Here is a 14,813-nt window from a genome sequence, read left to right on the forward strand (position 1 = left end):
TTACCAATCGAAAATATTGTTCTTTACCACTAATGTGTTTCCATGACAGTAGCCTCACACACAAACACCCGTTTTTAGAGCCTAAACAACAGGGCCTCTATTCATGTAAGTTCTTTGTGCAAAGAGTTAATTCTAGTGACGAAATTCTATGAAGATTTTAGAAATGTGGGTGTTTTTACTTAAAATGTGGGCACAATGACATTTCTGCACTGTCATTTGTAACATACAGATGTTAGCATACCTAATATGATCGGTCACGAACGTAATCCCTACACGATATAGCCTCAGCTATCTTAAAATAGAGACAAAGTGAAGGTTTATAATAGACAATATTATAAAAATGCCAATTTTTTTTATATTTTATAACAAATCACAGTCTTCAAAAGAATGTCATACCTAGCAATGGGGTCAGCCCTGGCTTCTCTCTAAGATAAACGTTTATGTATTTTCCTTTCTCAGAGTTGCTCAGAGATTGGTCCTGAATTACTCTTAAGCTAAGGATCCTAGTGAGACATTTTTAAGCTTAATTAGGAGCTTTCTGAGATCATTCTTTCCATCAATATGAGCCAAAGTTTATAGCTTTTGCAGGGTCATGCATCCTATTACTGCATGTACCCATGATGGAGGTGGAGCCAGAAGGGATTTTGACTTTGAAGGTTACTTGACATGACAGTTCTAAGTGATTATAGGTGGTTAACAGCAAAATTGATTATGTCAGTCACAATGTTTAGTAGGATAATTAAAATTGTAATGATTTTCATAAAAAAGTCAAGTCAAACTTTTTATAGAGCACAAGTTGACCCAAGGTTTGTAGTTAGAAACATAGTATCCAAAGACGTACAAGGTAAATATGGCTATTAATAAGTGGCACCTTTAATAGATGTTCTTATAGGCTTTGCCACTAGATGGAGACAGACCTTGACCACGAAAATGAGCTAGATTAAACGAACATAAAAGTCAATGACATAAAAATACTTATATCCTATGATACAAATCACTAAAACATGCGTGTGTGTATTTACAGTATTTATACTGAAGTACACTGCATTTACTTCCTGGATTAAATATACAAAGTAGAAAATACTGGTCAAATCTACAGAAATGTAAAAATAAACATGTGCATTAATGAATTTGAGTTCAGCAACCCGTAGATTTGGAAAATAAATATGTAATTTAAATTTATTTTATTTAGTTAGTTTTTTTAAAAATTGAATTCTAAATTCTAAGATTATGATGCTCTTGTAACATTAAAATTAACCGTATTTAATTTGTTTGTCGCTCAAAATATGTGTCATAACTGCCGACTTGCGAAATCCGCCGGCGCGAAATTGAAAATTCCATTCAATTCAGATCAAGCTTTTCAACCCCAGGTAGGCAAACATGGATACATGCAAGAAAAGAAAAGTTTCTGAAGAAAACAGAACATGTGGACAGATTCATTTGGTTTTACTGCTGACGAAAGTGGCTTCCCAGTAGTGCCTAATATGTGGTGAAAAATTCGCAAAAAACTCAAATGTTGCTAGGCATTTCCACAATAAACACACAGCCTTTGCTGAAAAATATCCGGATGGTGATGAGAGAAAAAAAAAAGCCGTTTCGGAACTGTTGCGAAGGTTGATCTGAGCAAAAATTATTTCAAGAAGTGGATGCAGTCTGGAAGTTCAACTACATATGCTATGTTTGATTGCTAGTATGTTTGATTGCATATGCTACCGTCTGATTCGACCAAATTTTTGCCTTGAGGTACGAGCATCCGAGCCGCCGCCGCCAAAACAAAGATCCCCTACAACCACGTGTGCTCTGTTTCCCCCACGTCAGCTTCCCGCATCTCACTCGGTTAAAGCCGCCTTTCCACTGCACACGACAAATGACAGCCGATAAACCGGAAATCATTCATTTCCTATGGAGAGTTTAAAAGGGGCTGCGTGAGGTGCCGACCATCTGCGGATCCGTAATTTTCAAAACAAGTGAAGAAAAAAGTGATGAAGAAAATTAAGCAAAATTAATGTAAAGAAAACAGAAATTGTAGCAATTAAGTTCGGTTAAATTAAGAGAAATCAAGCATCGCGTTAGTTTTGGCAGGCCACGTCGTCAAGCGTGCATCAGCTGTCCACGACGCACACCAATCCGGTTACGACATCCATATTACCCGACCATCTACATTAAATTCCCATTCATTGAGCCGCTTTCTAGCGCTTCGCTGCTGCTGCGATTTAAACTCCCTTCTCCAACCCCGACTACACCATGCCAGAACCTGTGTTCATTGTATCAGTTTACATCATAAATCTCCATATATTTTTCTCTCTCTCCCTCTCTCTCTAATTATTTAATTATTTATTTATCCGTTTATTCATTTATTTTCCAAAAAAAAAAAACACTCTACGCATATCATCTAATAAATTCTCATTTGACAAAGTGGTCCTGACAGAATTTCAGTTAAGTTCGTTAATTTTAGTGAAGTTTAGTGAAGTTCCATTTAAGTGTAAAGTAGCATTATGAGTGTACAGTAGCGTGTAAGTGAACGAAAGTGAAAGTGAAATTCCTCCTATCTCCTCCGCCTGTTTACTCCTCCCTCAACCTCCGTGCGCATCTTCCGTAAAGTAAAAACAGGTTATTTTTTTTAACATACTCTTTTATTACTGTATGTTTTTATACAATATTTGTCATTTATAAATACAGGTACTGTACATTTTTCATATTCAAAACACATAAACAAAACAACTGGAGTGGAATTTTGCGAGATGGAACGGATTAATGGGATTTCAATTAATTTAAATGGTGAAAATTGCTTTGAGATACGAGCAAGGTCACGGAACGAATTAAACTCGTATCTCGAGGTTACTGCATTTGAATCTCAAACTAAATCCATTTAAGCTGTTTACTAATTATAATAAAAGTTATGCTTATTATGACATCTACTGATATCAATTTCACCTGATTTCTGAGTATTAATACCCGCCGATAAATCTGGGATAGGATTGTTTCCTGAACTGTACTATATTCTGTCCACTGTGGATGCAATGGAGACTGTTTACATGGTGCACGCGCGATGAGAGGGGCTTTTGGGGGATAAGCACGGCACCATTTTGTTTGTTTTAGAGAAACTCTAGCGTTATCATAGGCGGAGGAGGAGAAGGGGGGGGGGGACCCTGGGTACGGTGGCCAAATAAGAAAAGCTACGATAGGAGCGTTTCTTTGTAAGTAACGTTGTGTAATCACAACCAGCCGTGACAGCATGTACTGTAGTATGTAATTACACACTGGTGCTTGCTTTATACTTTAACTGACTAAAAATCTGAGTTGTTTTCTCTTTACACCTAGCAGTCGAAGTTGGCTAACGGGTCGAAACGCTAGATTCGCTGTTCGGTATAGTTTAATTCTCATGCATAATATTAGTAATATGGTTCCATCAGTACAAATACACACAGCACTCGCTTTTCTGAAGCTAAATATATCTGCAGTGTAAACTGAAGCTTAATAAGTCCTTAGCTCTGTCTTTGTTCTTATGTAGCACCATGGTATTGGAGAAATGTTAAAAAAATAAAGAATTAAAAAATAAGTATGCATACTTAAAAAATAAGTTTGCATAGTATGCATACTCAAAAAGTAAGTATGCATAGTGATGGCCTCACTCATTTTATTAAAATAATCATAATAGCCCATTAGACTAAACCGCATACCCTTCTCACCAAAGCAAACTTTCAAGTTCTATGTTTGTCTGAACAATGCCGAAAAGCCTGCAGTTTTGTAATATGAATAACAAGTGAGATAATGACACAATATAGTTTTTCAGATTTTTTTAAATAAAAACTACACATATTTAATCAGAACATCCGTGAATTTATCAGACTATTTTTAAAAGCAATTATTAAAAATGTATTATATATCAAATGCATATCGGCCAATAAGCTACATTATTAGTTAACCTGCTCTTAACACGATACATTAATACCAATTAGGTTGTCCATCAGATGCTTTGACTATTAAAGGAACATTTTACCATTTTGCCATTTTAACTGAGGTATCAAACTAAATTTAAACTCCATGCCATTGCTATAAAGGTCCATTAGATGTCACCATGGCTCCATCCTAGAAAAAAGCTAACAAAACCTTCTTTAGTGGAATAAAGCCTACACAGAAAGCTATTAGCAGAATGAGCTTGATAGTAAGGGTACAACCGGGCCAAAATGTGTCTGAATACATTATTAAAACTATTACATCCCAGTAAAGAGTGAAACAGGCAACACAGTGAGGATTATGTACTGTGACTTTTCTCAGTTGCATTTGACACCATTTGGCACGTTTTTTGATGTTGCAGAAGAAAGTCTGGCTGATGTAGATGGATGAATCCATCGTAACCTGACTGGCAGACCATTTTGTGTCAGGTTCTGTTTGTTTTGACCGCTAGATTTTGATATAGCCTGTGGAGCTTTAGTGGTTAGGCATTGATGTTGGAAGAAAGGGCTTTGCATGATAATCCTAACCTTAGCAAACTATGTCTTTATTGGATCTCACTTGGATAGATGCCACTCTCATTTACATCTACATTTATTATATTCGGTTCCCTTAACTAAATAAACTTTATCTCATTTATAAAACTGAACAGAACTGAACAAAATCTATACCCACTGAGCTACCATTTCCAATGTTGAAACAGGTTTGGGCATCTTAGGTATAGTAAAGGAAAATCTTCATGATGAAGCATAGAGAGATTTGAACGTCTAGACATTAGTATGTTTCTCAACTTTGTTGTGGAAGAACCACATAAGGAAATGACTGGTAAGTGTCCACAAACCTTTGGCTTTATAGTGTATGAAGGCTACAAAATTCACAGTTGGTTTTTTTTCAACCATGGAGGGTGAAACTGCTTCTCTTAGATTAGGTCATGATGTGTAACAGTTAAGATACAAGGGGGGAAAAAATCAAACTTAATCTTCAAGAAGCATTTACAATAAGATGCATGCTATAGTTCAAAAGGGATTTCTCACAGATGCACAGCTTAACAGCCAAAAAATTCAAATGGCATTTTATACGATAAAATGCATTTTATGAAGTTTGAAAGATCTTGAAGAAAGACAGTGTTTTTTGGGTAGAAAATATTTCCAAATGATATTGGACCTCTGTCACGTACCTGGACCCTACATTCGCACAGCAAACAGCAGAGATGTGTTTATTTTCCACAGTGTGTGCATGTGTGAGAGAGCCATAATGTTTAGCAACAGCATGAGAAGAGACATTTGAAATGAGGTTTGCTAAATGCTACGAATCAGAATCAGCTTTATTGCCAGGCATGTTTTCATATGCGAGGATTTGTTTTAGTGACAGAAGCTCCACAGTGTAACAGAATGACATATACAGTATAGACGAAATTGTATGTACACATTTACAGGTGTGAAATGTGCAGTTGAAATATACATATACAAATATAGGCAATTTGTATGTACAAATTTGCAAGTGTGAGTAAAATGTGCAATTGAAGTAAACAATATATACAATTTGTATGTCCAAATGTGCAATTGCGAAATGTGCAATTGAAGTAAACAATATATAAAATTTGTATGTACAGATGTGCAAGTATCAAATGTGCAATCGAAGTATACTTAGTACAAAAGTGCAAGTGTGAAATGTGCCATTAGGTGTTGTGTGTTCCATGGTGTTAATTGTTCATCAGATGAATTGCTTGAGGGAAGAAACTGTTCCTATGTCTGGTCATTCTAGTGTTCAGGGCTCTGTAGTGTCGACCAGATGGCAACAGTTCAAAGAGGGAGAGTGCTGCATTCGAGGGTTCCAGAGTGATTGACTTTGTCCTTTTGCTCACTCTGGAGAAGTACAGGTCTTGAAGAGTGGGTAGAATTGTGCCAATGATTTACTCAGCAATCCAGACTACCCTCTGTAGTCTTCTGGGGTCAAATTTGGTGGCTTAGCTCAACCAAACAGTCACTGAGGTGCAGAGGATGGATTCAATGATTGCAGTGTAGAACTGTTTTAGCAGATCCTATGGCAGGTTGAACTTCTTCAACTGACGAAGGAAGTACAACCTCTGCTGGGCCTTTTTCACAATGGAGTCTATGTGAATGTCCTACTTCAGGTCCTGGGAGATTGTGGTTCCCAGGAATCTGAATGACTCCTCTGCTGTGACAATGCTGTCCATGATGGTAAGTGGGGGAAGAGCAGGGGGGTAAAAGTATTTTTAATCCTGTCACAATTTTCTGAATTTGTCAATTTATATATATTTATTTAAATCAGTCTCTTAAGGTAAAGGACACCAATACAACCATTAACGTAAAGAAAAGCGTTTTGGAGATACTTTGATTTGTTTGTTGTACTTGGTCACTTTTTAATGACTCATCCTGTACTAGTCTTGGGGTCGCCGTGATTAAATGCTTCATGACGAACGTTGACAATAAGGCTTTTATTTTGAAATCAGAAAAAAATGGAAAATTGATTTCTTCTCGGCAAAATGAACCGTTAATTCACAAACGTCAATGTTTATTATGTTGGGGTAGTATATTTATGTGTAAAAAAAAACTGAGTTTAGTTACTTTAAGATGATCACGAAAATCTTTAATGACCACACAGGTATGATCATGTTTCTTTTTCCCATAATACGCGTTTAGAACAACTTTTATTTTGAAATCGTGATCAAAGTTCATGAACGACTACTGTTTCCTGTCTGAAATGAACCATTCATTAACGTTAACTAATATCACGACAAGGTGCGGTTAGGTGTGTTTCTATTTTGTTTTGTGTTTACATTAGTTAGACAGGTGATTGTCTGTTGTGGTTTTGATGTTTTACACTTCTTGAGCCACAACAGGTTAGTTAGTCATGATACCTCAGAGTAAAGAATTCCTCGTGCGTATCTCCTTCTACTGGAAGCCGCTTTTTACAGGGAAATACTTGATTGTGACCAACATTATTAGTAGTGGAGGAATGCTTGCTCTTGGGGACTGCATTCAGCAGAGCAGAGAGAAGAGACAGACACCGACTAAGAGCCGGGACTGGAAGCGCACAGGTATAAACTGATATAATATGTAATATAGTGTCATATCATATTTACACCTTATTTCATCATCGCTTTCTGTTCACTTTACTGCGTGTTAGAAAACGACGGTTTAACAGATTTTGCACTGTTATAATCCGGAAATGTTTGTGTTGCTAAGAGTTTTGCTAACTCATTATAGAAAAAGTCACTGGAAGACACGTGATCACGTCAACGGCTTACTTGCATATTTGTTTATTTATTCGTCGTGTTTATTTGCATATAGAAAATGTATCAAAAATTCTGAAGTAGAATAGAATATGACACCGGGCTTGTTTGCTAGTTGTTGTTTTTTTTGTTGTTTTTTTTGGGGTTTTTTTGTTTGTTTGTTTGTTTTTTTTAATAGCATCTCCTGTATAAATTGTTCCTTACAGAATGAAGTCTGTCCACTTTGGTCACGGCACCAGACACTATAGCTGTACACCAAATGACATAATACACACTATGCACTTTGTATTCTACTGTCTAGAGCGGGCATCACCAAATGGCGGACCGCGGTCCGGATCCGGACCGAGTGACGGGTCTGCCCGGACCCGTTAAAATTCTAGTATTATCATATTAAGCATTTCCTTATTATAATCTAATATTATAAGATTATATAAACTCTTGGATATTAATAAAAAGATAAATCTTTCGTTCATGCGCAGTTAATCTAGTTATTACGACAGGAGCGTCATCAAAAGCCAAGCCAAAAACAATTGTTTCTGTTCCATACTCCAGAGCAGAAGGTGGCAGTAATGCACCTAATTACGCTGGCAGGACAATTAAGATTCAAACTGCTGGCAGGACAGTTACATGTCCATTTCTCTCACTAGGAACGGAAGATGGAAAGGGAGTAAGGAGAGGTGGAAAGGAGAGAGGAAAAAGGGAGCTGCTCAAAGCTCTGCACTTTTCTTTTATTCAGTCAATTCTGCCCTGTTCTATTTTACTTGAAATGTTCTTTTGCCTGAGGTTCCTGTGTTATTAATGTAGTTAATGTTTAAAAAAGGGGCAGCTCAAAAGTCTTTTGTTTAATTTTTTTCTTAAAGATTAAAAGCACTTTTATTTTATTCAGAAGATTCTGAATGTTTTACATTACATGAAATATAGGCCCTAAGTTCAGGCTGCACAAAGCTGTGTTTGCACTTTTTATTTATTTTATTCAGAAGAAATTCAGCGTCTGTTGTCTGTTACTTGACATGTAGTAAAGACAACTACAGGATTGTTTTCCATTCAAGTGCCATACAAGTTCAGACTGAAAACACTTGAAATTTAACAATAAATTATATAGAAATGTATGTGTGTTATTGATTTTATTAACATGAGGGTACACTATTTTAAGTCACAATATAAGATTCGGACCTTTGCTGGGAAGAAATTTTAGTAACTGGACCTCTTAGAAATTTAATTGAATGCCCCTGGTCTAGAGTATGAATTTTAAAAGGCTAGTATTGTCTCAGAATGAAACAAACGGAACTGGAAGTATATAAAAGAAAAATTATCGTACTACGTCGCGTCACCGCCTGGTAGCCCCACCCCTTTTCTTATGTAAATAAATCAGTAGTGATCAGTGATTGGTCGATAGTTCTCAACTGGTATTGCAGTGACCAATGGCTGCTTAAGAAATGTGGTAGATTTTTTTTGGTAGGCCTTTTTTTTTTAAATAAAATAAATAAAATCATTAAACATGTTTAAAATGTAACAGCAGTGTCTCTAAGTATACACTGGTGCTGTTTTCAGAGTAAATGTTGACTAAATAATGTATTGATTTTCATATTTAGTCAAATGTCATTGTCTTTTGCATAGCAAAACACATTTACATGAAGAAAGAACATTTTTGCAACTGATAAATAAATCCAGAAAGTGTTCATTCCTCTGTCCTGAATACTTTCTTGTGGCATAAAATATAGTCTAATAATAAAACATCCAAGAAACTCTTTATTTAAATGTTTAATAATACAATCAATATTTAATAATAAACTTATTAACATTTTTTTTATTTAACAATAAGATGCAGTTGCTTCAGTAATGTGCTCAGTTTTAAATGATTTTGTTTGTATAGCTCTGGTTCAGTCTTTTGTTTAAGCCTTTTTCTGTTTTCCAGGGCGTATGTTTGCAGTTGGATGTACAATGGGACCATTTATGCACTACTGGTATCAGTGGTTGGACAGGATATATCCAGGAAAAATTGTAAAGGCCGTTGCCAAGAAAGTCCTGATAGACCAGCTTGTTGCCTCGCCACTTTTTGGAGCGTGGTACTTCATAGGTATGGAGTTTATGTAAAATCCTGCCATAATGCATGATCTAAATGTACTTTTGTATAACATATTCGTTCTGTAAACTGCTTTCATTCTCAGTTCATGTGTCAGTCAGGATGTACTGATTGGGTAATGTGTGAGGGGGAAAAAAACATCCCAAATATCAGCATTCAATACGGTGTGTTAGTATCAGAATCATGCTTCCAGTACACAGAGACAAGAGGATGAGATTACCAAGAATATACACATATGTAAAAAAAAAAATATTTTTGAAAAATCATCTCCTGAAGTCCACAATCATATCCACTGTTTTGAGCGTATTAAGCACCAAGTTGTTGTGACTGCACCAGACAGCCAGCTCTTTAACCTCCTGTCTCCATCTTTTATAAGGCTGATGAATGTAGTGTCATTCACAAATTTCAGGAGCTTGACAGAGGGGTCATTAGTGGTGCAGTCATTGGTGAACAGGGAGAAAAGCAGTGGGGAGAGAACACAACCTTGAGGGCCACCATTGTTGGTGGAGCGGCTGTTTGACATGAATTTCCCCAGAATTTTTCTCACTAGCTTGTGCCTATCTGTCAGAAAGCTCGTGAGCTACTGACAGATAGAATTACTGTAGGAACAGATAGCTGAGTTAGTTTCTTCTGGGGGAGAGCTGGAATGATGGTGTTGAAGGCCAAACAGAAATCTACAAACAAGTCCCAGATTTATCCAGGTGTTGCAGGATGTAATGCAGTCCCAAGTTTACTGACCTGTATGAATGATAATAAACAGTGGACATGAAATGAGAGCAATCTGGATGTACATTTAATTTATGGTACCAAGTTAAGAAAACCAGAATGCAAACTGTTTAAGAGGAAGCATTGCAGCTTCTTTCTGCAATATAAGTAACCGGATCTTTAATAGAGTGTATAGGGCCTCATGGTTATGTTTTATGAGCACCATTATATCCTAAATGTATCAGTACCAGGAGTTTGTTGCTAGCAGCATATAACAGCAACCAATATAACTAGAATATATACAACTAACAATATAACTAACAATATAGCAAGTGGTAAAAGTTCAAAAAGGCAAATGTGGCATCAAGGAACATTTTATTCTCTAGTCAAGTCATGTGACAATAAAAATGACTTGACTAGAGAATAAAATGTTCCTTGATGCCATGTTTGCCTAATATAATGTAGGTATCAGTATCCATATAAGTGTTAATACACTTTCTTACCAAAAAAAAATGGTCAAATTGCATCCAACATGTTATAGTATTGTGGTTTGCTTTGTATTTTTATATACATTTACATTACATTTCCAACATTTGGCAGACGCCCTTATCCAGAGCGACTTCATTTTATCTCTGTGTGTATGTTTCAGGTATGGGTGTGATGGAGGGTCATGGCTGGCGCAAAGGTTGCAATGAGTTTAAAGGGAAATTCTGGGAGTTCTATAAGGTATGATTTGACTGACCATCATCATTTGAGCAAAGATAAAGTTGTATGTAAATAAATAAAGCGTCAACTTATAATTGACGACAGAGACACACGTCACACCATCGTATTATTCCTTCATTAGGCAGACTGGTGTGTTTGGCCGACAGCACAGATGATCAACTTCTACTTCTTGCCAGCCAAATTTCGGGTGTTGTATGTAAACACAATTACACTCGGATGGGACACCTACCTCTCATATCTCAAGCACAGGGTAAGGTTTTGAAGGCCAAGGTTATTAAATTATTTTACTGTTTTTGTATTTTTATACATGCTTGGTGATTGTTGTTGTTGGACATATAAGCAATATCACACAAAAGAGTGTTAATTACACTGAATACCAACACAGCTGAGATTCGGCCATAGGTAACACTGTACTTTATTGCTTTTATGCAATGGTTTTGTATACACGACAAATGAAAAGCATGACCCCTGTTTTGAAATATTGAAAGGGTATGGCTTCAAAACAGTACAGTATTTTCCGCACCATAAGGCGCACCGGATTATAAGGCGCAGTCTCAATTACGGGGTCTATTTCTGTACTTAACCCATACATAAGGTGCACCATGTTATAAGGCGCATGCTAAAATATACGGTATACAAAAAAGGTAACAGAAACAAAACAGTGAGTTTAGTTGAACTTTATTCTACTATTTAACAATACACACACTTTTTTTTTAATCAATCTTCTCCCAAAAATCCATCAAAGTCCTTATCTACTGTGTCTTCTTAACTTGGCGCAGTTCATTTTCTTGCTTCCTCCACTTCCGAACCATAGATACATGATGTTGAATTCTTTCAGCTGCTCTATTCCCATTTACAACCATGTAACTGATAGGTGTAGTTTGAATTGTGCCTCGTAAGCATCTGATTTTTATTGGCGGATGGCAAACCAACTTAAGGTGCATTTACCACCACCTACTGGACTGGAGTGTGGGGCGCATAATGGTTAGGAAGAAACAAATGTTGTTTTGCAACATACCGGTAGTATACCTACTAGAGGCGTGGCGGAGGTAAGCGTACGTACTGTACGTATTACGTAATGTCCTCTGATTGGTTTATCGCTGCCAGCGTACGTACTGTATGTAGTACGTCCCTGTGTCAGCGGGAAACGGTCCGACAGTCAATCAAGAGGAGCGCTTACCAAAGTCGCACAACATTTTTACAGATTTTTGGAACTCGGTGCACACCTAAGGCGCACCGGATTATTAGGCGCGCGGTCGATTTTTGAGAAAATTTAAGGCTTTTAGGTGCACCTTATAGTGCGGAAAATACTGTACTTGAAAGTTAGTGTACTGACAAGTTAACAGTTTGTTAGCTGCACCTGTTGGATTTTTTGTCTTTGTCATGAGAGAGTTTTTCTTTGGTCATCATTTGGTTAATATTATTTATCTGATTTTTTTGTCCTGATTTATTTTTTATTATTTTTAACAGGATAGCCAACATGTTGATGAATTGGTGCCAGAGGACTCCTCATTGTCTCCTCCTTCAGCGACAGCCCTGGATGATAAACTGTAGTCCCAAACAAATTCCAGCTTTAATGTCAGATTTTAAATATTAGTATATTTGTATGAGTAATTCTTTTAGTACATAGACATATAACTGCCTTAATTACTCACATCAGTTATTCAAATCAAGGTGATCCGCTGGTATCAGGTAATCTCTGGACCTGTTCACATTCTTACTAATGAAGGGAATGTGTCTTACTCTTTGTCAGTGGGTGGAGTTCCATTTGCTCTCAGGCTGCAGTTCTTTAGTTCTTCATGGCATGGATTCCACAAGATAAAAAATTAAATATAAATAACCAATAAAATAGAAAGTATAAAATTGAAAAAGAAAGAATGAGACATAGATTATATAACTGGTGCAAGTTTTTTGTTACACTTTTATGCTGTGACTCTCCTGTTCCACACCGCAAAGGTGTTCCACTGGATTCAGCTTCAGGGACTGGGAAAACTTCAGCTGCAAACTCTGGTGACTTTTGTGTGCCAATACAAGAAGAGTCAATTGTGTTCATGAAAGGATGTACATGGTCAGCAACAGTACTGTGGGATTTAAATGACTGTCATTATGGGTCCAATGTGTTTCAAGGAAACATTCCCAACTACATTACACCACCAGCAGCCTAGCGTAAACAGAACGCAGGCCACCTGGATTCATGCTGTTGACACCAAATTCTGACCTTAACATCTGCTGCTTCAGAAATAATGACAAGATGAAGATTTTTCTTTTTTTTTATCTGTCCAGTTTCAGTGAGACTGCAGCTGACCCTGATGTGGTTTTCTGCTGTTGTGGCCCAGCTATGCTAAGCGTTGACATACTGTGCATTCTGAACTACTTTTCTGTTCTTCATGGTGGTAAAGTGTTTAGTTGAGCTACCATGATGTTTACTTCAAATCTAGCCAGGTGGACCTGAAGCTACTCCATTTAAAAAGCCATTTCTCATAACTCATTTACCAACTTTACTCATAACTAGCTAAAATAACAAATTTTTACTCATAAATAAGCAGTTATGTATTTTTATGTCTAAATTCTAACTTCTAAAATTTAGAAACAAACTTGATACCCAGTGAACTGCAGCTGAAGTTTTAGAGACTTTTAATCACTTACTCGTAACACTCCACCACTTCCACTTGTTTCAGTGAATTGATCCTCCACTGCATTTCTGATTACTTAGACATTTATTACAAATGAAAAAAAAACAGTTGCAAGATTTGTTTGTGTTATACAACTTTTTGAAGATTTGTGTGAAATGATATTTTGTCTGTTTTCTTTTACCTTAATTTCTTTCAGGCTTACTAATTTACAAGTACCTCTGCTGCTGAGAGGACTTGCACTCACTATTCCCTTTATTAAGAACACATTTATACCTCCACTTCCTGCCATTCCCCAATCAGGCAATCATGTGTCGGCGGCAAGACAAGAGCTACAGTTAATGTTCACATCATACATGTTGGTGAATAGGGAAGAATTGTTAGCACAGTTTGGCATGCTCTGAGATGCCGAGGGTGGTTGTTTAAGCTACTCTAGCCTTCTTGTTAGCTCAAGCCAATCTGGCCTCTCTCTCCCCTCAGAATTCTCTCAAAACTGTCAAGTTGATCATGGTTCTGTGTAAATTCTAGAGCCTGTTGTGTGTGAGAATCCCAGCAGATCAGCAATTATGGAAATATTCAAATCAGCCTGTCTGGCACCAATATCCATGCCATGGTCCACATGTCACATGTCCCGTCACACATTGACATGCTGTTAGTTGAACCGAATGTTAACTGAAGCTCTTGGTTTGATGATGGTGGTGGTGACTGCTGCTGCTGGCATATGATTGGCTGATTGAATCATTTGATGACATGAGTCAGCAGGTGTAAAGGTGCTAATAATAAAGATGACTGTTTCTAAATGCTTTGTGCACTTTCTCCTAGTAACAAAAAACAGTGGTGTACTGTAATAATAATAATAATTTTATTTTATTATTTTATCTTTTTTTTTTTTTGTATTTATTGGCTGGATGCTGATCCTGCTATTTATTATAATTGTTTCAGATATTTACTGGAAACATGCTGTGTATGTTCAACATGAAGACAGATATCTGTCCTGTACTTTTATGTACAAAGATATAGTAAAAGTAAAATAAATAATAGTAAAAAAATATTTTACTATTTAAATAGTAATGATCCTTTCTGCTCTGGTGTGTGTTAACTGTCAGTGTTTAAGTGATTTACAATTATAATATTTTTAATTCAATGTCATTCAAATTGCTTACGTGGTTTCTAGAAATGGTGTTAAAGGCAATTGTGTATTTTTCTGGATGTATTTAGAAATAATTTGCTCGAGAAAAATCTTCTATTTAAAACTGAAGAAGAAAAAATCTCCATTTGCAGCAAGTGAAATATGAGTGAATTGGTTTTTTTTTCTTTATTTTTCCCAATTTTCTGAGGGTTGAAGAGTTGTGTCTATCTATTTTTTTCAACACAGGTTAAAGTTGAGCTTTACCAGAAAATTTACAAATCTGTGTCACTGTAAATGTACTTGTAATAATAAAACTCACCATCAAAATTA

At 36.5% G+C, this 14,813-nt stretch overlaps 1 protein-coding gene across 1 annotated transcript; it reads left to right on the plus strand.

Annotated features, from left to right (window-relative positions):
- Nucleotides 1-6,646: 6,646 nt before the first annotated feature.
- mpv17l2 (MPV17 mitochondrial inner membrane protein like 2) lies at nucleotides 6,647-14,813 on the plus strand. Its single transcript, XM_027160201.2, has 5 exons — nucleotides 6,647-7,015; nucleotides 9,126-9,287; nucleotides 10,648-10,724; nucleotides 10,846-10,974; nucleotides 12,195-14,813. Exons 1-5 carry the CDS (start codon nucleotides 6,829-6,831, stop codon nucleotides 12,276-12,278), a joined length of 639 nt encoding a protein of 212 aa, XP_027016002.1. The 5' UTR covers nucleotides 6,647-6,828; the 3' UTR covers nucleotides 12,279-14,813.

The sequence above is a fragment of the Tachysurus fulvidraco genome, chromosome 2, assembly GCF_022655615.1.
Source record: "Tachysurus fulvidraco isolate hzauxx_2018 chromosome 2, HZAU_PFXX_2.0, whole genome shotgun sequence".
NCBI classification, from domain to species: domain Eukaryota; kingdom Metazoa; phylum Chordata; class Actinopteri; order Siluriformes; family Bagridae; genus Tachysurus; species Tachysurus fulvidraco.